This window comes from Pseudophryne corroboree, chromosome 8, assembly GCF_028390025.1.
Source record: "Pseudophryne corroboree isolate aPseCor3 chromosome 8, aPseCor3.hap2, whole genome shotgun sequence".
Taxonomy (NCBI): Eukaryota; Metazoa; Chordata; class Amphibia; order Anura; family Myobatrachidae; genus Pseudophryne; species Pseudophryne corroboree.
The window spans coordinates 71,347,130-71,370,218 of NC_086451.1; the positions used below are offsets into that span (position 1 = coordinate 71,347,130).

Sequence of the window (23,089 nt, forward strand, 5' to 3'; positions counted from 1 at the left end):
CACAGTTTCCCTAACTGAGGTCTGGAGGAGGGGCATAGAGGGAGGAGCCAGTGCACACCAGATAGTACCTAATCTTTTTTTTAGAGTGCCCAGTCTCCTGCGGAGCCCGTCTATTCCCATGGTCCTTACGGAGTTCCCAGCATCCACTACGGACTACGAGAAATAGAATTACCGGTGAGTAAATTCTTATTTTTGTTCTATAAAAGTATATTTAGCTATGGCGTAATGGACTATTATTTATTGAGGTCATCTCTATATCTATCTCTTAGTAAACTAAGGAAGCTTATTTTGCAATGATAGAGTCAGTGACAATATGTGTAGAGGGGTGTCTAATTATTCTTTTACTTCATGGATATGCTTCATGGTTCCCAGGTGGTATGCCGAGGAGATTGGCCCAAAACAGTGGCCCAAGGAACGCTATGAGCACCTCATGAAGCTACGACAGGAGGCACTGAACTATGCCAGGGAGAGCAAAGCCGACTATATCCTGGTAACGTTGTGGTTTTGTCCAGAACATGGCACTGTGGGTAATTGGGCGCCACAGTGGTATGCGCATCTCAGGGCAACAGGAAGTTACTGTGCTGTACATTACAGATGCATAGATAAGTGTGATAGGAGACTCAAAATAGATATTGGGGTATTACCTGGGAGTAAACTAGCCGTGCCCAGGTGATTACATGATATAGCGTGCTTGTCTAGGCTGAAGCTAATGTATTTCGTGGCATTTACAATCTATAATCCCTATCTCCTGGACACACACTTTTTTGTCAGTTGGCCATTACCCAAACACTGTGTTTTTGGATTGTGAGAGGAAACCCACGCAAACATGAAAAGAATGTACAAATTCATACAGATAGTGTCCTGTCCAAGAATTAAACTCATGCCTGTGAGGCAGTAATGCTAACCACTACACCAACTTTGGGGGTCATTCTGACCTGATCGCACGCTGCCATTTTTCGCAGCGCAGCGATCAGGTCTCTACTGTGCATGCGTATGCACCGCAATGCGCAGGCGCGTCGTACGGGTACAAAGCGGATCGTTGCTGAGCAATGGATTTAACGAAGAATCCATTCGCACAGCCGATGGCAAGGAGATTGTCTGTGGGTGGCAACTGACCGTTTTCTGGGAGTGGTTGGGAAAACGCAGGCGTGTCCAAGCGTTTGCAGGGCGGGTGTATGACGTCAATTCCGGACACGAACAGGCTGAAGTGATCGCAGCGGCTGAGTAAGTTCTGGGCAACTCAGAAACTGCAGAAAACTCTTTTATACCGCTCGGCTGCAAAAGCGTTTGCACACTTGCAAAGCGAATATACACTCCCCCATAGGCGGCGACTATCTGATCGCAGCGCTGCAAAAAGTAGCTAGCGAGCGATCAACTCGGAATGACCCCCTATGTTGTAACATCTAAACACATTTGGTGCTTCTACATTTGACAACACTAGACAAGGTAGGGATCAGCTATGGGCAGGATGCATCAACCTGTACGGCATTTTCAGAGGTTTGGCCGCTTACTGTAAATGCGCCAAGGTCCAGAATGCGATACATTCTAGAGCTCGGACCTGTTGTCGTTGGCCAATAGAAGCCTATGGGCTTCATACTGCGCATGCGCAGATGGACTTCCAGGTCCTGAACCCTGCAGGCCACACACCGCAGAAGGAAGGCTCTCATCGGAAGATCTGTTCTTTGCCGAAATCTTCATGCATATGACAATAATAAACGCTGATAGGCATGCGATGAGTGGTGGTATCATGCACCCCGCCCTACAGGAGCCAGCTACTATCTGATATATAAGTACAGCTTAATATATTTAAACCTTGTACCACTATTACTATGGCAGCATCGCGTCCCTGTGCAGTATGTCGTTTAAATACCAGGTATGGAGACATTAGTAAACTATGAAAGGGATAAGTTCAGGAAACCCCTATGAACAGGGGAAGGCAAAAATATGTTTAGTACAGAAAAAACGTTTATATAGGCTTATAGCTACTACTATTTGTACAGTCCGGTGACAACTCTATCATCAGGCAATACAGCTACACTTTTTTGATGTACCACTGACAAGTTTGAACTGGTACATATCTACGTGTGCCTCACTATACACATGCAAGCACACCATTTTTTTTGTGGGGGGGGGGGGGGGGGGAGGGGGGTTGCAACGGGGGGGGGGGGGGGGCTTATTAGTAGCTACGTGATATCAGCGGTAGCAGCTACATTGTGCAGCTGACCTCAGTTATAAAGGTCACATATACATGGCCATTGGGGATACATTTTACTAAAGCTTCTAAAACAGAGAATTAGTAATGTTGCCCATAGCAACCAATCAAATGCTGTCTGCCATTTCCCTATTGCCTTTTTTGAAAATGATAGACAGCATCTGATTGGTTGCTATGTGCAACATCACTAATTCTCAGTTTTAGAAGCTTTAGTAAATTTACTCCTTAGTGTCTGTCACGGTTTTACAGTTTCACCCCATCAGATTTCTAAGCAGTACAAGAAATGGATAAAGAGGTCTTATTTCGGAATAATCAGAATAAAGAAGCATTTAAAATGTCCTTTTATTTTTTTGAGAATCTCTAAATCAAGGATATGCAACATGCAATCCGCCAGCTGCTGTGGAACTACACATCCCAGCATGCCCTGCTTGCTATTAGGACATTATAAAACTGTTGCAGGGCATGCTGGGATGTGTAGTACCTCAGTTACTGGGGTCATTAGGTCGACCACACTTAGGTCGACAGTCATTAGGTCGACCACTATTGGTCGACACGCAGTAGGTCGACATGGTCACTAGGTCGACGTGGAAAAAGGTAGACATGACTTTTTTTTACTTTTTGGGTGTTGTTTTCTTCGTACAGTGACGGGGAACCCCAATTAGTGCATCGTGTCCCCTTGCGCTTCGGGCAAGGTGTCTCACTCCGCTACACACAGTACAGGTTACCATTCCCAATTGTACTCCACGTGGATCGTAAAGTATGAAAAAGTTCAGAAAATATATTTTTTTTAAAAACTCATGTCAACCTTTTTCCATGTCGCCCTATTGACCATGTCGCCCTAATGCATGTTGACCAATAGTGGTCAACCTAATGACTGTCGACCTAAGTGCTGTCGGCCTAATGACCGTATCCCGTTACTGGAAGGCCACATCTGGAATATCCCTGCTCTAAGTTGTAGAAGACAGCATGTTCCACTCATAAACATGGTCTGTGTGATCCTTTCTGCCATGGATTGCAGATGACATTACCAGGCGTCATTTTCACTTTGACAATTTGGGGCATATTTATCATAAACATCCCTACTGAAAGACTTTTATATCAATAAGCGTAAAATGCCTGACAGGCAGACATGTGACTCTATAGACCAGTAGGGAGCTGCAAGCAGAGGGAGACGATTGGGCGGCACTTGTTTGGGTGGCAGCACTTGGGCTCATGTTTCATTACTGTCAGTCCGAAATTACCAGTACAGGGTTGAGTATCCCTTATCCAAAACTCGAAACCCCACATTTTTGGGTCCCATACTGAGATAATGACATATATATGGCCCTCATTCCGAGTTGATCGCTCACTAGCTGCTTTTAGCAGCATTGCAAACGCTAGGCCGCCGCCCTCTGGGAGTGTATCTTAGTTTAGCAGAATAGCAAACGAAAGATTAGCAGAACTGCTACTAAATAATTCCTTGCAGTTTCTGAGTAGCTCCAAACCTACTCCTAGATTGCGATCAGCTCACTCCGTTTAGTTCCTGGTTTGACGTCACAAACACGCCCTGCGTTCGGCCAGCCACTCCCCCGTTTCTCCAGACACTCCCGCGTTTTTCCCTGACACGCCTGCGTTTTTTATTTAGCACACTCCCAGAAAACGCTCAGTTACCTCCCAGAAACGCCCCTTTCCTGTCAGTCACTCACCGATCAGCAGTGTGACTGAAAAGCGCCGCACGAACAACAGCAAAACTGCTAAGTTTTTCGTTAAATAACTAAGCGCATGCGCATTTAGCAACAAATTGCAGCATAGCGAAAATCGGCAACGAGCAAACAACTCGGAATGACCACCTATATGTGTAGATATATGTAGATGAATGACATATATAATATATATGTCATTATCTCAGTATGGGACCCAAAAATGTGGGATTTCGAATTTTGGATAAGGGAAACTCAACCTGTAACTACAAAATATTTCCACTGTAGTGTACTGTACACCATCTTCAGTTGAGTTTCAATGGGTAGGACATTTGCAGACTGCTCTGTAAGCTATCCTACTTAGTAAATATGTACATAATATAATTAAAAATAAATTAAATGTCATAGCTCATGGCTTGTTTTATTATTAGGTTATATTATACAAAACTACCAATCACCAAACTGATTGCTTATAATCAAACACTGAAAATAATACAATTGGATGGCAGGGGTAGCCAATATTGTTGTGCCTAGGGGCTCACTAACCTCTAAATCCGCCCATGGCTACAGGGGGAATAAAATTAGAGAGAGATCTCCCTCCCTGAAAGAGCCAGGGGCACTGATTTGAGGAAAGAGGTTGGGTCTGCAATGGAGGGAGTAAGTGATTTGATACATAAATGTAATGGTAGACTTGGCTGCTGCCAGGGTGTATGATCTCCATTTTATGGAGTGTTTGGATTGATGCTGAGAGTGGAGGTGGGAGAAGAAAGATCAATGGGTCTTTAGAAATGGGGACCTCCAACATAGAATTGAGATGCGTCTGGATACTACTCCAGAATAAGGTTGGAACAAGTCCACCATATGTGGTAGAAGGTTCCTCTTTGGCCACAGTATCTCCAACACAATGGATCAGAAGAAATGATTTGCTCAGTTTGTTAGGTGTGTAAGACCAGCGGTAGTAGACCTTATAGGCCGTCTTCTTGGTCACAAAGCAGATGGAGGAGCAGGCAAGTCCGTCCTCAAACTTCCTGCCAATAATACTCATCTGGAGGTGGATCCAAGCTGGACCTCCATTCAAGTTCATACCTACGATGAAGCTCTGATGCAGTGTCTAAGAGCATATTGTATTGGGTGGAACTCATACCCTGTCACAGACAAGGAGTGGGCAATAAACATCATGAGGCGGTAGGGGAGTTGTCAAAATGCCTGACCTCGAGTACTATGCCTCTAGATATACTGTACATTGCGCCAATACTTCTGTTCTGTTCAACGACTTTGTTGTCTTACAGTACACGGACGCAGATAACATCCTGACCAATGACAATACAGTGCAGTTGCTGATGGCAGAGAATAAGACCTTGGCAGCGCCCATGTTGGACTCACAGACAGGATTCTCAAACTTCTGGTGTGGAATAACCCCCCAGGTGAGTGTCCAGTAACCGCAGTGGTTTATGGTAGGTACGGTAGATCAGAATGTCGTATTTCAGGGCTGAAAGAACAACAGTCTTTATTTAGACCAAAAACACCTCTTGCTGTCCAGACTGGGTATAGACGGGTGCATGGAGTTGTTATTTCTCTGACGTCCTAAGTGGATGCTGGGGACTCCGTCAGGACCATGGGGATTAGCGGCTCCGCAGGAGACAGGGCACAAAAGTAAAAGCTTTAGGATCAGGTGGTGTGCACTGGCTCCTCCTCCCATGACCCTCCTCCAAGCCTCAGTTAGATTTTTGTGCCCGGCCGAGAAGGGTGCAATCTAGGTGGCTCTCCTAAAGAGCTGCTTAGAGTAAAAGTTTTGTTAGGTTTTTTATTTTCAGTGAGTCCTGCTGGCAACAGGCTCACTGCAACGAGGGACTTAGGGGAGAGAAGTGAACTCACCTGCGTGCAGGATGGATTGGCTTCTTAGGCTACTGGACACCATTAGCTCCAGAGGGAGTCGGAACACAGGTCTCACCCTGGGGTTCGTCCCGGAGCCGCGCCGCCGACCCCCTTGCAGATGCCGAAAAGTGAAGAGGTCCAGAAACCGGCGGCAGAAGACTTTTCAGTCTTCATAAGGTAGCGCACAGCACTGCAGCTGTGCGCCATTGTTGTCAGCACACTTCATAGCAGCGGTCACTGAGGGTGCAGGGCGCTGGGGGGGGCGCCCTGGGCAGCAATGATAGTACCTTATTCTGGCTAAAAATACATCACATATAGCCCCTGGGGGCTATATGGATGTATTTAACCCCTACCAGGTCTCAGAAAAACGGGAGAAGAAGCCCGCCGGAAAGGGGGCGGGGCCTATTCTCCTCAGCACACAGCGCCATTTTCCCTCACAGAAATGCTGGTGGGAAGGCTCCCAGGCTCTCCCCTGCACTGCACTACAGAAACAGGGTTAAAACAGAGAGGGGGGGCACTTATTTGGCGATATGACTATATATATTAAAATGCTATAAGGGAAAAACACTTATATAAAGGTTGTCCCTGTATAATTATAGCGTTTTTGGTGTGTGCTGGCAAACTCTCCCTCTGTTTCCCCAAAGGGCTAGTGGGGTCCTGTCCTCTATCAGAGCATTCCCTGTGTGTGTGCTGTGTGTCGGTACGTGTGTGTCGACATGTATGAGGACGATGTTGGTGAGGAGGCGGAGCAATTGCCTGTAATGGTGATGTCACTCTCTAGGGAGTCGACACCGGAATGGATGGCTTATTCAAGGAATTACGTGATAATGTCAACAGAGACGGCCGGCAAACAAAATAGTACCTGTCCAGGCGTCTCAAACACCGTCAGGGGCTTTAAAACGCCCATTTACCTCAGTCGGTCGACACAGACACGGACACTGATTTCAGTGTCGACGGTGAAGAAACAAACGTATTTTCCTTTAGGGCCACACGTTACTTGTTAAGGGCAATGAAGGAGGTGTTACATATTTCTGATACTACAAGTACCACAAAAAAGGGTATTATGTGGGGTGTGAAAAAACTACCTGTAGTTTTTCCTGAATCAGATAAATTAAATGAAGTGTGTGATGATGCGTGGGTTTCCCCCGATAGAAAATTATTGGCGGTATACCCTTTCCCGCCAGAAGTTAGGGCGCGTTGGGAAACACCCCTTAGGGTGGATAAGGCGCTCACACGCTTATCAAAACAAGTGGCGGTACCGTCTCCAGATAGGGCCGTCCTCAAGGAGCCGACTGATAGGAGGCTGGAAAATATCCTAAGAAGTATATACACACATACTGGTGTTATACTGCGACCAGCGATCGCCTCAGCCTGGATGTGCAGAGCTGGGGTGGCTTGGTCGGATTCCCTGACTAAAAATATTGATACCCTTGACAGGGACAGTATTTTATTGACTATAGAGCATTTAAAGGATGCATTTCTATATATACGAGATGCACAGAGGGATATTTGCACTCTGGCATCAAGAGTAAGTGCGATGTCCATATCTGCCAGAAGATGTTTATGGACACGACAGTGGTCAGGTGATGCAGATTCCAAACGGCACAAAGAAGTATTGCCGTATAAAGGGGAGGAGTTATTTGGGGTCGGTCCATCGGACCTGGTGGCCACGGCAACTGCTGGAAAATCCACCGTTTTTACCCTAAGTCACATCTCTGCAGAAAAAGACACCGTCTTTTCAGCCTCAGTCCTTTCGTCCCCATAAGAGTCATATCTGCCCAGGGATAGAGGAAAGGGAAGAAGACTGCAGCAGGCAGCCCATTCCCAGGAACAGAAGCCTCCACCGCTTCTGCCAAGTTTCTCAGCATGACGCTGGGGCCGTACAGGACCCCTGGATCCTACAAGTAGGATCCCAGGGGTACAGATTGGAAAGTCGAGACGTTTCCCCCTCGCAGGTTCCTGAAGTCTGCTTTACCAACATCTCCCTCCGACAGGGAGGCAGTATTGGAAACAATTCACAAGCTGTATTCCCAGCAGGTGATAATCAAAGTACCCCTCCTACAACAAGGAAAGGGGTATTATTCCACACTATGTTGTGGTACTGAAGCCAGAAGGCTCGGTGAGACCTATTCTAAATCTGAAATATTTGAACACTTACAAAGGTTCAAATCAAGATGGAGTCACTCAGAGCAGTGATAGCGAACCAGGAAGAAGGGGACTATAGGGTGTCCCGGGACATCAGGGATACTTACCTCCATGTCCCAATTTGCCCTTCTCACCAAGGGTACCTCAGGTTCGTGGTACAGAACTGTCACTATCAGTTTCAGACGCTGCCGTTTGGATTGTCCACGGCACCCCGGGTCTTTACCAAGGTAATGGCCGAAATGATGATTCTTCTTCAAAGAAAATGGACGACCTCCTGATAAGAGCAAGGTCCAGAGAACAGTTGGAGGTCGGAGTAGCACTATCTCAAGTAGTTCTACGACAGCACGGGTGGATTCTAAATATTCCAAAACCGCAGTTGTTTCCGACGACACATCGGCTGTTCCTAGGGATGATTCTGGACACAGTCCAGAAAAGGGTGTTTCTCCCGGAGAAGAAAGCCAGGGAGTTATCCGAGCTAGTCAGGAACCTCCTAAAACCAGGAAAAGTGTCAGTGCATCATTGCACAAGGGTCCTGGGAAAAATGGTGGCTTCTTACGAAGCGATTCCATTCGGCAGTTTTCACGCAAGAACTTTTCAGTGGGATCTGCTGGAAAAATGGTCCGGATCGCATTTTCAGATGCATCAGCGGATAACCCTGTCTCCAAGGACAAGGGTGTTTCTTCTGCGGTGGCTGCAAAGTACTCATCTACTAATGGGCCGCAGATTCGGCATTCAGGAAGGGTCCTGGTGACCAGGGATGCCAGCCTGAGAGGCTGGGGAGCAGTCACACAAGGAAAAATTTTCCAGGGAGTGTGATCAAGTCTGGAGAATTCTCTCCACATAAATATATTGGAGCTAAGGGCAAGTTACAATGCTCTAAGCTTAGCACAGGGCGGCACAAGAAGCAGAAGGGCAATAGCAGAAACTGCAAGGATTCTTCGCTGGGCGGAAAATCAGGTGATAGCACTGTCAGCAGTGTTCATTCCGGCGCTCGGGAGAGTGGGGATTTCATCGGGAAATCTTCCACATGATTGTGAACCATTGGGAAAGACCAAAGGTGGACATGATGGCGTCCCGCCTGAACAAAAAACTGGACAGGTATTGCGCCAGGTCAAGAGACCCTCAGGCAATAGCTGTGGACGCTCTAATAACACCGTGGGTGTACCAGTCAGTGTATGTGTTCCCTCCTCTGCTTCTCATACCCAAGGTACTGAGAATTATAAGACGTAGAGGAGTAAGAACTATACTCGTGGCTCCGGATTGGCCAAGAAGGACTTGGTACCTGGAACTTCAAGAGATGCTCACAGAGGACTCATGGCCTCTGCCGCTAAGAAGGGACTTGCTTCAGCAAGTACCATGTCTGTTCCAAGACTTACCGCGGCTGCGTTTGACGGCATGGCGGTTGAACGCCGGATCCTAAGGGAAAAAGGCATTCCGGAAGAGGTCATTCCTACCCTGGTCAAAGCCAGGAAGGAGGTGACCGCACAACATTATCACCACATGTGGCAAAAATATGTTGCGTGGTGTGAGGCCAGGAAGGCCCCACGAAGAAATTTCAACTCGGTCGATTCCTGCATTTCCTGCAAACAGGAGTGTCTATGGGCCTCAAATTGGGGTCCATTAAGGTTCAAATTTCGGCCCTGTCAATTTTCTTCCAGAAAGAATTGGCTTCAGTTCCTGAAGTCCAGAAGTTGTCAAGGGAGTACTGCATATACAACCCCCTTTTGTGCCTCCTGTGGCACTGTGGGATCTCAACGTAGTTCTGGGATTCCTCAAATCACATTGGTTTAAACCGCTCAAATCTGTGGATTTGAAATATCTCACATGGAAAGTGACCATGCTGTTATCCCTGGCCTCGGCCAGGCGAGTGTCAGAATTGGCGGCTTTGTCTCACAAAAGCCCATATCTGATTGTCCATTCGGACAGGGCAGAGCTGCGGACTCGTCCCCAGTTTCTCCCTAAGGTGGTGTCAGTGTTTCACCTGAACCAGCTTATTGTGGTACCTGCGGCTACTAGGGACTTGGAGGACTCCAAGTTGCTAGATGTTGTCAGGGCCCTGAAAATATAGGTTCCAGGACGGCTGGAGTCAGGAAAACTGACTTGCTGTTATCCTGTAGGCACCCAATAAACTGGGTGCTCTTGCTTCTAAGCAGACGATTGCTAGTTGGATGTGTAGTACAATTCAGCTTGCACATGCTGTGGCAGGCCTGCCACAGCCAAAATATGTAAATGCCCATTCCACAAGGAAGGTGGGCTCATCTTGGGCGGCTGCCCGAGGGGTCTCGGCTTTACAACTTTGCCGAGCAGCTACTTGGTCAGGGGCACACCCTGACTGAGGAGGACCTGGAGTTCTCTCATTCGGTGCTGCAGAGTCATCCGCACTCTCCCGCCCGTTTGGGAGCTTTGGTATAATCCCCATGGTCCTGACGGAGTCCCCAGCATCCACTTAGGACGTCAGAGAAAATAAGAATTTACTTACCGATAATTCTATTTCTCGTAGTCCGTAGTGGATGCTGGGCGCCCATCCCAAGTGCGGATTGTCTGCAATACTTGTACATAGTTATTGTTACAAAAATCGGGTTATTATTGTTGTGAGCCATCTTTTCAGAGGCTCCGCTGTTATCATGCTGTTAACTGGGTTCAGATCACAGGTTGTACAGTGTGATTGGTGTGGCTGGTATGAGTCTTACCCGGGATTCAAAATCCTTCCTTATTGTGTACGCTCGTCCGGGCACAGTATCCTAACTGAGGCTTGGAGGAGGGTCATGGGGGGAGGAGCCAGTGCACACCACCTGATCCTAAAGCTTTTACTTTTGTGCCCTGTCTCCTGCGGAGCCGCTAATCCCCATGGTCCTGACGGAGTCCCCAGCATCCACTACGGACTACGAGAAATAGAATTATCGGTAAGTAAATTCTTATTTTTTGTTTATTATACAGTGCATATGGTACTAAGACGGAGATGTATTAAATCTTCCAAATAGGACAGGTGGAGTAGTTGCTTGTAGCAACCTATTACATTCTAGCTATCATTTAATAGACTGTACTAGAAAAATGACAGCCAGAATCTGATTGGTACAGTAGCTATGGGCAACTTTTCCAACTGTCCCCTTTAGAAGGTTTAATCAATCTCCCCCAACGTAATACGGGATCCGGTCTGAAGATCGACAGTGTCTAGGTCGACAATGTTTAGGTCGACCACTATAGGTCGACAGTCACTAGGTCGACATGGATGGAAGGTCGACAGGGTTTCTAGGTCGACATGTGCTAGGTCGACAGGTCTAAAGGTCGACATGAGTTTTTCACATTTTTTTTCTTTTTTTGAATTTTTTCATACTTAACGATCCACGTAGACTACAATTGGAACGGTAAAGTGTGCCGAGCGAAGCGGTAGCGGAGCGAAGGCACCATGCCCGAAGCATGGCGAGCGAACGCGGTGCACTAATTTGGGATCCCGGTCACTCTATGAAGAAAACGACACAAAAAAAAAATAAGAATTTACTCACCGGTAATTCTATTTCTCGTAGTCCGTAGTGGATGCTGGGAACTCCGTAAGGACCATGGGGAATAGCGGGCTCCGAAGGAGGCTGGGCACTCTAGAAAGATTTATGACTACCTGGTGTGCACTGGCTCCTCCCACTATGACCCTCCTCCAAGCCTCAGTTAGGACACTGTGCCCGGACGAGCTGACATAATAAGGAAGGATTTTGAATCCCGGGTAAGACTCATACCAGCCACACCAATCACACCGTACAACTCGTGATACTATATCCAGTTTGACAGTATGAAAACAACTGAGCCTCTCAACAGATGGCTCAACAATAACCCTTTAGTTAGCAATAACTATGTACAAGTATTGCAGACAATCCGCACTTGGGATGGGCGCCCAGCATCCACTACGGACTACGAGAAATAGAATTACCGGTGAGTAAATTCTTATTTTCTCTGACGTCCTAGTGGATGCTGGGAACTCCGTAAGGACCATGGGGATTATACCAAAGCTCCCAAACGGGCGGGAGAGTGCGGATGACTCTGCAGCACCGAAAGAGAGAACTCCAGGTCCTCCTCAGCCAGGGTATCAAATTTGTAGAATTTTGCAAACGTGTTTGCCCCTGACCAAATAGCTGCTCGGCAAAGTTGTAAAGCCGAGACCCCTCGGGCAGCCGCCCAAGATGAGCCCAACTTCCTTGTGGAATGGGCATTTACAGATTTAGTCTATGGCAGGTCTGCCCCAGAATGTGCAAGCTGAATTGTACTACAAATCCAGCGAGCAATAGTCTGCTTAGAAGCAGGAGCACCCAGCTTGTTGGGTGCATGCAGGATAAACAGCGAGTCAGATTTTCTGACTCCAGCCGTCCTGGAAACATATATTTTCAGGGCCCTGACAACGTCTAGCAACTTGGAGTCCTCCAAATCCCTAGTAGCCGCAGGCACCACAATAGGCTGGTTCAGGTGAAACGCTGACACCACTTTAGGAAGAAACTGGGGACGAGTCCTCAATTCTGCCCTATCCATATGGAAAATCAGATAAGGGCTTTTACATGAGAAAGCCGCCAATTCTGACACTCGCCTGGCTGAAGCCAAGGCCAATAACATGACCACTTTCCACGTGAGATATTTTAGATCCACGGTTTTTAGTGGCTCAAACCAATGTGATTTTAAGAAACTCAACACCACGTTGAGATCCCAAGGTGCCACAGGGGGCACAAACGGGGGCTGAATATGCAGCACTCCTTTCACAATGTCTGAACTTCAGGTACTGAAGCTAGTTCTTTTTGAAAGAAAATCGACAGAGCCGAGATCTGTACTTTAATGGAGCCTAGTTTTAGGCCCATATTCACTCCTGCTTGCAGGAAATGTAGAAATCGACCTAGTGGAAATTCCTCTGTTGGGGCCTTTTTGGCCTCGCACCATGCAACATATTTCCGCCATATGCGGTGATAATGCTTTGCCGTAACATCTTTCCTGGCTTTAATAAGCGTAGGAATGACTTCTTCCGGAATACCCTTTTCCTTCAGGATCCGGCGTTCAATCGCCATGCCGTCAAACGCAGCTGCGGTAAGTCTTGGAACAGACAGGGCCCCTGCTGAAGCAGGTCCTGTCTGAGCGGCAGAGGCCATGGGTCCTCTGATATCATTTCCTGAAGTTCCGGGTACCAAGCCCTTCTTGGCCAATCCGGAACCACGAGTATCGTTCTTACTCCTCGCCATCTTATTATTCTCAGTACCTTTGGTATGAGAGGCAGAGGAGGGAACACATAAACCGACTGGTACACCCACTGTGTCACTAGAGCGTCCACAGCTATCGCCTGAGGGTCCCTTGACCTGGCGCAATATCTCTTTAGCTTTTTGTTGAGGCGGGACGCCATCATGTCCACCTGTGGCCTTTCCCAACGGTTTACCAACAGCAGGAAGACTTCTGGATGAAGTCCCCACTCTCCCGGGTGTAGGTCGTGTCTGCTGAGGAAGTCTGCTTCCCAGTTGTCCACTCCCGGAATGAACACTGCTGCCAGTGCTAATACGTGATTTTCCGCCCATCGGAGAATCCTTGTGGCTTCTGCCATTGCCATCCTGCTTCTTGTGCCGCCCTGTCGGTTCACATGGGCGACTGCCGTGATGTTGTCTGACTGTATCAGTACCGGCTGGTTTTGAAGCAGGGGCCTTGCCTGACTTAGGGCATTGTAAATGTCCCTCAGTTCCAGAATTTATATGTAGGGAAGTCTCCTGACTTGACCATAGGCCCTGGAAGTTTCTTCCCTGTGTGACTGCTCCCCAGCCTCGAAGGCTGGCCTCCGTGGTCACCAGGACCCCGTCCTGTATGCCGAATCTGCGGCCCTCTAGAAGATGAGCACCCTGCAGCCACCACAGTAGAGACACCCTGGTCCTTGGAGACAGGGTTATCATTTGATGCATTTGAAGATGCGATCCCGACCACTTATCCAAGAGGTCCCACTGGAAGGTCCTCGCATGGCACCTGCCGAATGGAATTGCTTCGTATGAAGCCACCATTTTTCCCAGGACTCGTGTGCAACGATGCACCGATACCCTTTTTGGTTTTAGGAGGTCTCTGACTAGAGATGACAGCTCCTCGGCTTTCTCCTGCGGGAGAAACACTTTTTTCTGTTCTGTGTCCAAAATCATCCCCAGGAACAGTAAGCGAGTGGAAGGAACCAGCTGTGACTTTGGAATGTTCAGAATCCAGCCATGCTGTTGTAGCACCTCCTGAGATAGTGCTACTCCGACCAGTATCATTTCTGCCATTACCTTGGTAAACACCCTCGGTGCCGTGGACAGTCCAAACGGTAGCGTCTGGAATTGGTAATGGCAAACCTGTACCACAATCTGAGGTACTCCTGGAGAGGAAGGTAAATAGGGACATGCAGGTAAGCATCCTTGATGTCCAGGGATACCATGTAATCCCCCTCGTCCAGGCTTGCAATAACCGCCCTGAGCGATTCCATCTTGAACTTTGTTATGTAAGTGTTCAAGGATTTCCATTTTAAAATGGGTCTCACCGAACCGGCTGGTTTCAGTACCACAAACAGTGTGGAATAGTAACCCCGTCCTTGTTGAAGTAGGGGCACCTTGACTATCACCTGCTGGGAATACAGCTTGTGAATTGCCTCTAGCACAGCCTCCCTGCCTGAGGGAGTTGTCGGCAAGGCAGATTTGAGTAAACGGCGGGGGGGAGACGCCTCGACTTCCAGCTTGTACCCCTGAGATACTACTTGAAGGATCCAGGGATCCACCTGTGAGCGAGCCCACTGATCGCTGAAATTTTTGAGGCGGCCCCCCACCCTACCTGGCTACGCCTGTGGAGCCCCCGCGTCATGCGGTGGACTCAGAGGAAACAGGGGAAGAATTTTGATTCTGGGAACTGGCTGCTGGTGCAGCTTTTTCCCTCTTCCCTCGTTTGACCCGCCTGCTTTTCTGAAGCCGAAAAGGACTGTACCTGATAATACAGTGCTTTTCTTAGGCTGTGAGGGAACCTGCGGTAAAATATTTTCATCCCAGCTGTTGCTGTGGATACGAGGTCCCAGAGACCATCCCCAACCAATTCCTCACCCTTATAAGGCTCTATGTGCCTTTTAAAATCAGCATCACCTGTCCAGTGTCGTGTCTCCAATACCCTCCTGACAGAATGGACATTGCAATAATTCAGGATGCCAGCCGGCAAAATATCCCTCTGTGCATCCCTCATATATAAGACGACGGCTTATGTTTGCAAAATAGTATCCCTGTTTGAAAGGGGTACAGACCACGCTGCAGCAGTCTGCAGGTCTCAGTCTAGTACCTGAGTGTGTAAATACAGACTTCAGGATAGCCTCCTGCTATTTATCAGCAGGTACCTTCAAAGTGGCCGTATCCTAAGACGGCAGTGCCACCTTGACAAACGTGTGAGCACCTTATCCACCGTAGGGGATATCTCCCAGCGTAACTTAGCCTCTGGCGGGAAAGGGTACGCCATCAGTAACTTGTTAGAAATTACCAGTTTCTTATCGGGGAAACCCACGCTTTTTCACACTTCATTCACTCATTTGATGGGGGAACAAAACACTGCCTGCTTTTTCTCCCCACACATAAAACCCTTTGTTTTTAGTGGTACTTGGGTTAATGTCAGAAATGTGTAACACATTTTATATTGCCGGGATCATGTAACGGATGTTCCTAGTGGATTGTGTATATGTCTCAACCTCGTCGACACTGGAGTCAGACTCCGTGTCGACATCTGTGTCTGCCATCTGAGGGAGCGTTGATGGCCTTTGAGACGCCTGGGCAGGCGCGGGCTGAGAAGCCGGCTGTCCCATAGCTGTTACGTCATCCAGCCTTTTATGTAAGGAGTTGACACTGTCGGTTAATACCTTCCACCTATCCATCCACTCTGGTGTCGGCCCACAGGGGGCGACATCTCATTTATCGGCATCTGCTCCGCCTCCACATAAGTCTCCTCATCAAACATGTCGACACAGCCGTACCGACACACCGCACACACACAAGGAATGCTCCAATGAGGACAGGACCCACAAAAGCCCTTTGGGGGGACAGAGTGAGAGTATGCCAGCACACACCAGAGCGCTATATAATGCAGGGACTAACTGAGTTATGTCCCCTATAGCTGCGTTTATATAATTTATACTGCGCCTAAATTTAGTGCCCCCCTCTCTTTTTACCCTGTTCTGTAGTGTAGACTGCAGGGGAGAGCCAGGGAGCTTCCGTCCAGCGGATCTGTGAAGGAGAAATGGCGCCAGTGTGCTGTGGGAGATAGCTCCGCCCCTTTTCCGCGGACTATTCTCCTGCTTTTTTCTGGATTCTGGCAGGGGTATTTTCCACATATATAGCCTCTGGGGCTATATATTGTGGTATTTTTGCCAGCCAAGGTGTTATTATTGCTTCTCAGGGCGCCCCCCCCCCCAGCGCCCTGCACCCTCAGTGACCAGGGTGTGAAGTGTGTATGAGGAGCAATGGCGCACAGCTGCAGTGCTGTGCGCTACCTTGGTGAAGACTGATGTCTTCTGCCGCCGATTTTCCGGACCTCTTCTTGCTTCTGGCTCTGTAAGGGGGACGGCGGCGCGGCTCCGGGACCGAACACCAAGGACTGGGCCTGCGGTCGATCCCTCTGGAGCTAATGGTGTCCAGTAGCCTAAGAAGCCCAATCCGGCTGCAAGCAGGCGAGTTCGCTTCTTCTCCCCTTAGTCCCTCGCTGCAGTGAGCCTGTTGCCAGCAGGTCTCACTGAGAATGAAAAACCTAAATCTATACTTTCTTTCTAAGGGCTCAGGAGAGCCCCTAGTGTGCATCCAACCTCGGCCGGGCACAAGATCTAACTGAGGCTTGGAGGAGGGTCATAGTGGGAGGAGCCAGTGCACACCAGGTAGTCATAAATCTTTCTAGAGTGCCCAGCCTCCTTCGGAGCCCGCTATTCCCCATGGTCCTTACGGAGTTCCCAGCATCCACTAGGACGTCAGAGAAATAAAAAATCCTTGTGTCGACCTTTAGACCTGTCGACCTAGCAAATGTCGACCTAGAAACCCTGTCGACCTTCCATCCATGTCGACCTAGTGACTGTCGACCAATAGTGGTCGACCTAAACATTGTCGACCTAGACACTGTCGGTTTGATGAACCACACCCACGTAATACACAACTAAAAGACTGATCTAGAATCTGGAGACAGTAGTCTCTCTTTATATATTCTAAGGATACACCCAATGTATTTAGAGTAAGGAGTACATCCAGCCAAGGGGTATAGATTTGCACCTGGATAAAACACGTTGCAATGCAGGTGCTTTTTTTGTTTGTTGGCATGCTGGCAAAATATTAGGGGGATGTTAATTTTAACCATTTAGAGTTGAGCTAGAAAACGCCAACTCCCAACTCTAAACCGGTCCTGCCCCTGCAGAGCAACATGGTTTTGTCAAGATGTAAAATTGCCCAAGGTCCAGAATAATACATCTTGTAGAGCTCACAATGCCATATTTGTTCACAGTATTTAATCAGAAACCACAATGCCTTAAATAACAAGGGTATCATTTTGCATTTTATGAAGGGGGCGTGAAAGAAAACCAGAAAACCCTTTTAAAATGAACAAAATAACATGATGGGTTCTTGGAATTGTTGCTCTCCATAATACTAAGCTGAAGTGTAATTCTACATTCTTGTCAGGGATTTTATCGCCGAACACCTGATTATTACCCCACAAGGAACCGTCAGCGCACTGGCTGCTTTCCAGTACCCATGGTCCACTCCACCTTTCTCCTGGACCTGCGGAAGGAAGAGAGTCACAAACTGGCTTTTTACCCCCCTCATCCTCTTTACACCTGGACTTTAGACGATATCATTGTGTTTGCATACTCCTGCTTGGCATCAGGTACATATAGGGAGATGAGAGGCTTACACTACATTTCTGGGGTGTATTCCACCTCTTGATCCCGATCTGGTGTCCCCTCATTAGTTGTAGTTACCAGTCTGTGTTTGTTTCAGGAGTACAGGCTTTCGTGTGTAACAGTCAACGCTATGGTTATATCAATGTTCCAGCACAGCCGCAGCAAAGCCTGGAAGATGACAAGCTGAATTTTGTGCACCTTTTATTGGAAGCAATGGGTGAGCATTGAGTTAATTAATGCCAGAGGAAGTTATAAGACAGATCATCAAAGTATGCCTTAACTTGGAACATGATCTCCCCCCCCCCCCCCCCCCCCTTCTTTGGGCCTCTTAGTCCAGTTTATGCACATATATATATATATATATATATACATTACCATGTTACAACAGGGTAGTGCTTAGAAGTAAATTAATTGGGAAGTATGGAGAGATATAAAGAGATGTTGCTTAAGGAGATATTACAGTTGGACGTACATACATTTTATTTTTTGGGTAAGAAAACCATTTCAGAAGTGGGCATGTGTACAAAAAGCCATGGGGGTGATTCAGATCTGATCGTAGCTGTGTTAAATTTAGCACATCTACGATCAGTTACTCAGACATGCGGGGAGATGCCCGGCACAGGGCTTGTCTGCCCCCGCATGTCAGGTCCTGCCCCACCCCCACCCCCCGCACGGGTGCAAGAGCATTGCACGGTGGTGAGGTTTTTGCACCTGCCGAGTAGTTCCCTGCATGTGCAGCCTAGCTGCGCTGGCAGGCTGCTACCCTACGGGTCGCAGCGGGTGCGTGTGACATCACGCAGCTGCTGCGGCCCGCCACCGTCCGGACACGTCTGCGTTGTCCGGATCGCGCCCCACCAATGATGTTCTAACACCGTTGGCACGCCGCCTCCTCCTGTCAATCAGGCAGAGTAGATTGCAGCCCTGAGATGCTTTTAGTATCTCACTGGGCTCCCGGGGTGCGCTTGCACACTCCCCATAGGGCTTCAGACTGCGATCGCTGCCGATGCAGCAATCCAGTCTGGATTAGGCCCCATATGTGCACGTACAATTTGCTTATCATTTTATATTCTTTTGTGCCGCCCACTTGCATACCCTTAATACGGGTGAGGCAGGAAAAGTGCCAGGCAAGCTCAGACTGAGTACAGTAAGAGCGTGCTCATGTAATTACACCACAGTTAGACAGAGACACCTTTTAGAGGCTTGCAGGGGAGGCCCCACTGAACGAGCAGCTTCTCCTAAGTGGTTGTGCATCTTTTAGAAGGGTGGGAGGTAAAGGGCGTGCAGAGAGGCCGGTCTGTTTAATTATAACACTCTTATTACTTGCAGTGGACGGTTTTCCTTTCATTTCTTCTCAGTACATATTCCCGCTGCAGAAGCATCCAGACAAAATGGGGTTTGATGAGGTAACTTGTTACTATTGTAACTGTAAAGATTGCATGTTGTAATGTTCCTGTATTCTCCTGTAGATCAGGGTTGGGCTCCTACCTTTCTGCATCTTCCTGTCACTGTGCTAGACCACTCGTGATGCTTCTTACATGTTAGTTCACTAACAACTCTAGGGTTGAGGATTAAGATTGATTGATTCCTATAAATTAACATTCTCGCTAATTACTGTGGCTGTTTCCTCTCTCTCTTATGACAATGGGGGTAATTCAGAGTTGATCACAGCAGCAAATCTGTTAGCAATTGGGCAAAACCACGTGCACTGCAGGTGGGGCAGATATAACATGTGCAGAGAGAGTTAGATTTGGGTGGGTTATTTTGTTTCTGTGCAGGGTAAATACTGGCTGCTTTATTTTTACACTGCAATTTAGATTTCAGTGCACATGGTTTTGCCCAACTGCTAACAAATTGGCTGCTGCGATCAACTCTGAATTACCCCCAATATACCTGTGTGGTGTGGTCTTTGGTACTCCGCAATACTCCTGTCTCATGGCAGCACCCCCCTATAGCCCATTTTCTGAATGTGTCCAGTAATGCCAGTGTGTCTCTCTACCTTAGATATTTCTGATTAATCTGCTGCGTCGCCCTGAGAAACGAAAGAGAATGCTCCGCTCTCTTTATGAACAGGAGATATCGTGCAACGTGTTGGATGCTGTGGATGGAGGGTAACCAGCCACTAATAACATTTACTTTATGATGCTGAGCATCCGCTACACTCAGTGCAGGCACTTGGGTGGTTGCGATCGGTCTAGTGTTTCATCTTGTTACTATTCCACTGGATGGATAGTGGAGGAGCGCTCACAAGGGATCCAGTGGCCCCTTGGAAGAGGCATATGGACCATGCTTGGTGGCTTCATAAAAGAACAGATGATGTAAGGTGGTAGAGAGAGTAGATCTTACCCTACTCCTTACCACTGCTTTGCCTGTATGTTTTCCTCCATAGCCGTTCCAATGCTGGAGCCTCTTTAGTATGTAGATCAATTCAGTCTATCAAAAAAGCAAGTTCAAAAGTGCAACCTGCCCAGAATTGGTGCTACGATTGGTAGGAAGTGACCCAGGGAAGAACTGTGTCATGAAGACCAGCGGAGGGAAGGGTGTGGGGGGAAGAGGGTGACCGCAGCAGAAAGGACCAAGAGGATGAGTATGGAAAGTGACCCTTAGATTTTGCTGCAAGCAGACCATTGATTCCTTTTGTGGGTGCAGCATCACTTGCACTAAAAGGAAAATCGTGCTCCCATACTACGTACCCCAACCAAATACTGAAATACACAAAAGATAATTATCCGATACTGGCGCTTCCCCTTAAATACCAAATATTTGATATTACAATAAGTAAACAACAATGTATTTTTTTTTAAACGTTCTTTGTATTTGATTATACAATGGTTGTGAATGTTCTTAGTATTCTCCAAAATATATGGGGGGAAAAAAAACAAAAAACCTCAGAAACACATATATAGTTGAATATGGTCACAATAATGTGATTCACCCTTGTGGGTTTATTTACTAAGCAGTGACTTGCAAAAGCCTCCACTTCCTGGTGTGTTTAAGCCTGAAATATAAAAGGACAATGCTTGTAATAGCAGAACACATGGTGTTTTGCTATTAAAAGCATTGCCTTGTTAAACTGCAGGCTTAGGGCCTAATTCAGACCTGATTGCGATATAAAAAAATTTCACTAATGGGCAAAACCATGTGCACTGCAGGTGCAGCAGATGTAACATGTGCAGAGAGAGTTAGATTTGGGTGGGGTGTGTTCAAACTGAAATTGAAATAGCACTGTACAAATAAAGCAGTGTACAAATGCACTGTACAAATTTTACCCTGCACAGAAACAATATAACCCACCCAAATCTAACTTTCTCTGCACATGTTATATCTGCCCCCCTCCCCCTCCCTGCAGTGCACATGGGGGGTAATTCTGAGTTGATCGCAGGAGGAACTTTGTTAGCAGTTGGGCAAAACCATGTGCACTGCAGGGGAGGCAGATATAACATGTGCAGAGAGAGTTAGATTTGGGTGGGGTGTGTTCAATCTGCAATCTAAATTGCAGTGTAAAAATAAAGCAGCCAGTATTTACCCTGCACAGGAACAAAATAACCCACCCAAATCTAACTCTCTCTGCACATGTTATATCTGCCTACCCTGCAGTGCACATGGTTTTGCCCAACTGCTAACAAAGTTCCTCCTGCGATCAACTCAGAATTATCCCCATGGTTTTACCCATTAGAGAAAGATTTTGCTGCTGCGATCAGGTCTGTACTAGGTCCTTAAACATGCAGGGAAGCAGCATAAATAGCATTCAGATGTATACATTTAAATAACTGTGAGTGTAAGCGAAAAATGTGGGTCCTATCCCAAGAGAAGAAACCAGGGATAGATATCCTCCTCTTTTCACCAAAATGCATCTGTCCTGTATTATTCTTTTTTTACAAATTGTGAATGACAGTACAAATTTTACACTCCAAAAAGACAGGGATATTCTTCCAGCAAGTTATCCCCCTCTTATGCTATTCTTACTGTACTCAGGGGGGCATTCAGAGTTGTTAGCAAACCAAAAAAGCACACTGATGGGCAAAACCATGTGCACTGCACAAAACCATGTGAACTCGGGATGACCCCCATGGGACAGATTAAACATGTGCAGAGAGAGTTAGATTTGGGTGGGGTGTGTTCAAACTGAAATTGCACTGTGAAAATAAAGCAGCCAGTATTTACCCTGCACAATGTAACCCACTCAAATCTAACTCTCTCTGCACATGTTACATCTGCCCCACCTGCAGTGCAGCATGGTTTTGCCCAATTGCTAACATTTATGGTTTGCTACCAACTCTGAATTATCCCCTTAAACCTTCATCTTGCCTTATTTAGCTTAGCAGATTTGCACCATCATAAATGAGCTTCAGAGTCCTTGGCATTGCATATGGCTGTGTCTGTAAATGGCCACTGACTGTATGATGTAAGAGATCTCGCCATGCAGCATCTAACGTGTGTTGTCCCGATTTCTTCCAGGGCTCTGAACAGCAGTGCCATCAAGCGTCTGGGTGTGAATCTGCTGACGGGATTCTATGACCCGTTCTCCGGTCGGACCCTCACTAAAGGGGAGGTGGGCTGCTTCCTGAGCCATTATAAAATCTGGAAAGAGGTAATGTGTTGGGCATTACTGTTTATCTCACTAATTAATAGCTGACACAGTACAAAGTGAGCGCAGAAGTTTTATCTATACAATGTTCTAAAGAACAAGCAAACCACAGCTGACTATGCTAAAAATATTAAGGGGCGAATTTTGAGTCAGCCGGATCTCTGTCCAGGGACGCAAATGGCGAGTTTTTGCATACAGCGCACGTGTGGAAGTGATTGTGTGCATCTCTGTATATGTCCATCCTGTTCTAAATTAGCTGGATCTGTGTTTCCGTGAAATAGGATGTTTTAGGACTGGGCATGGGTGTGACAGCGCAATCGCACGTAACCACCCTTACTTGTGGGCGTGTCATGGGAGTGTCATGGGTATGTATCTAAGCATCTAAAGCCAAGCAGTTGTCACATATGCCCATACTAGCTGAGTGAGTAGTTAAAGGTTGGGTCTACCAGGTAACGTGGTATTTCTAGAGAAGGATCTCCACCCTGAGCGCAGTGTAAGAGTGGGAAGTGGCCAACTTTAAAATGAGCCGACTTGTAATTTCCTGTGTGTGTCCCTAGAAGTGACCTTTGTGGGGCACACCATTATCCAATTAAAGGCTTGTATAAATGGGAGTTGTTTGTGTTCAGTGATGACCTCACCTTGGGGCAGGGCCGTTTTTACCTATAGGCTAAATGTGCAGTTGCCCAAGGGTCCCAGGATTCCAAGGGCCCGTGGAC

The 23,089-nt window shown here is 47.3% G+C and overlaps 1 protein-coding gene across 1 annotated transcript in view; it reads left to right on the plus strand.

Annotated features, from left to right (window-relative positions):
* CERCAM (cerebral endothelial cell adhesion molecule) overlaps positions 1–23,089 on the plus strand; it is a 40,256-nt gene that overhangs the window by 8,945 nt on the left and 8,222 nt on the right. The window contains exons 3-9 of the mRNA XM_063936626.1: positions 373–490; positions 5,181–5,315; positions 17,568–17,772; positions 17,886–18,005; positions 19,115–19,191; positions 19,790–19,896; positions 22,244–22,376. Of these exons, the coding sequence (XP_063792696.1) occupies positions 373–490; positions 5,181–5,315; positions 17,568–17,772; positions 17,886–18,005; positions 19,115–19,191; positions 19,790–19,896; positions 22,244–22,376 (895 nt within the window). The remainder of the gene's footprint in view (positions 1–372; positions 491–5,180; positions 5,316–17,567; positions 17,773–17,885; positions 18,006–19,114; positions 19,192–19,789; positions 19,897–22,243; positions 22,377–23,089) is intronic.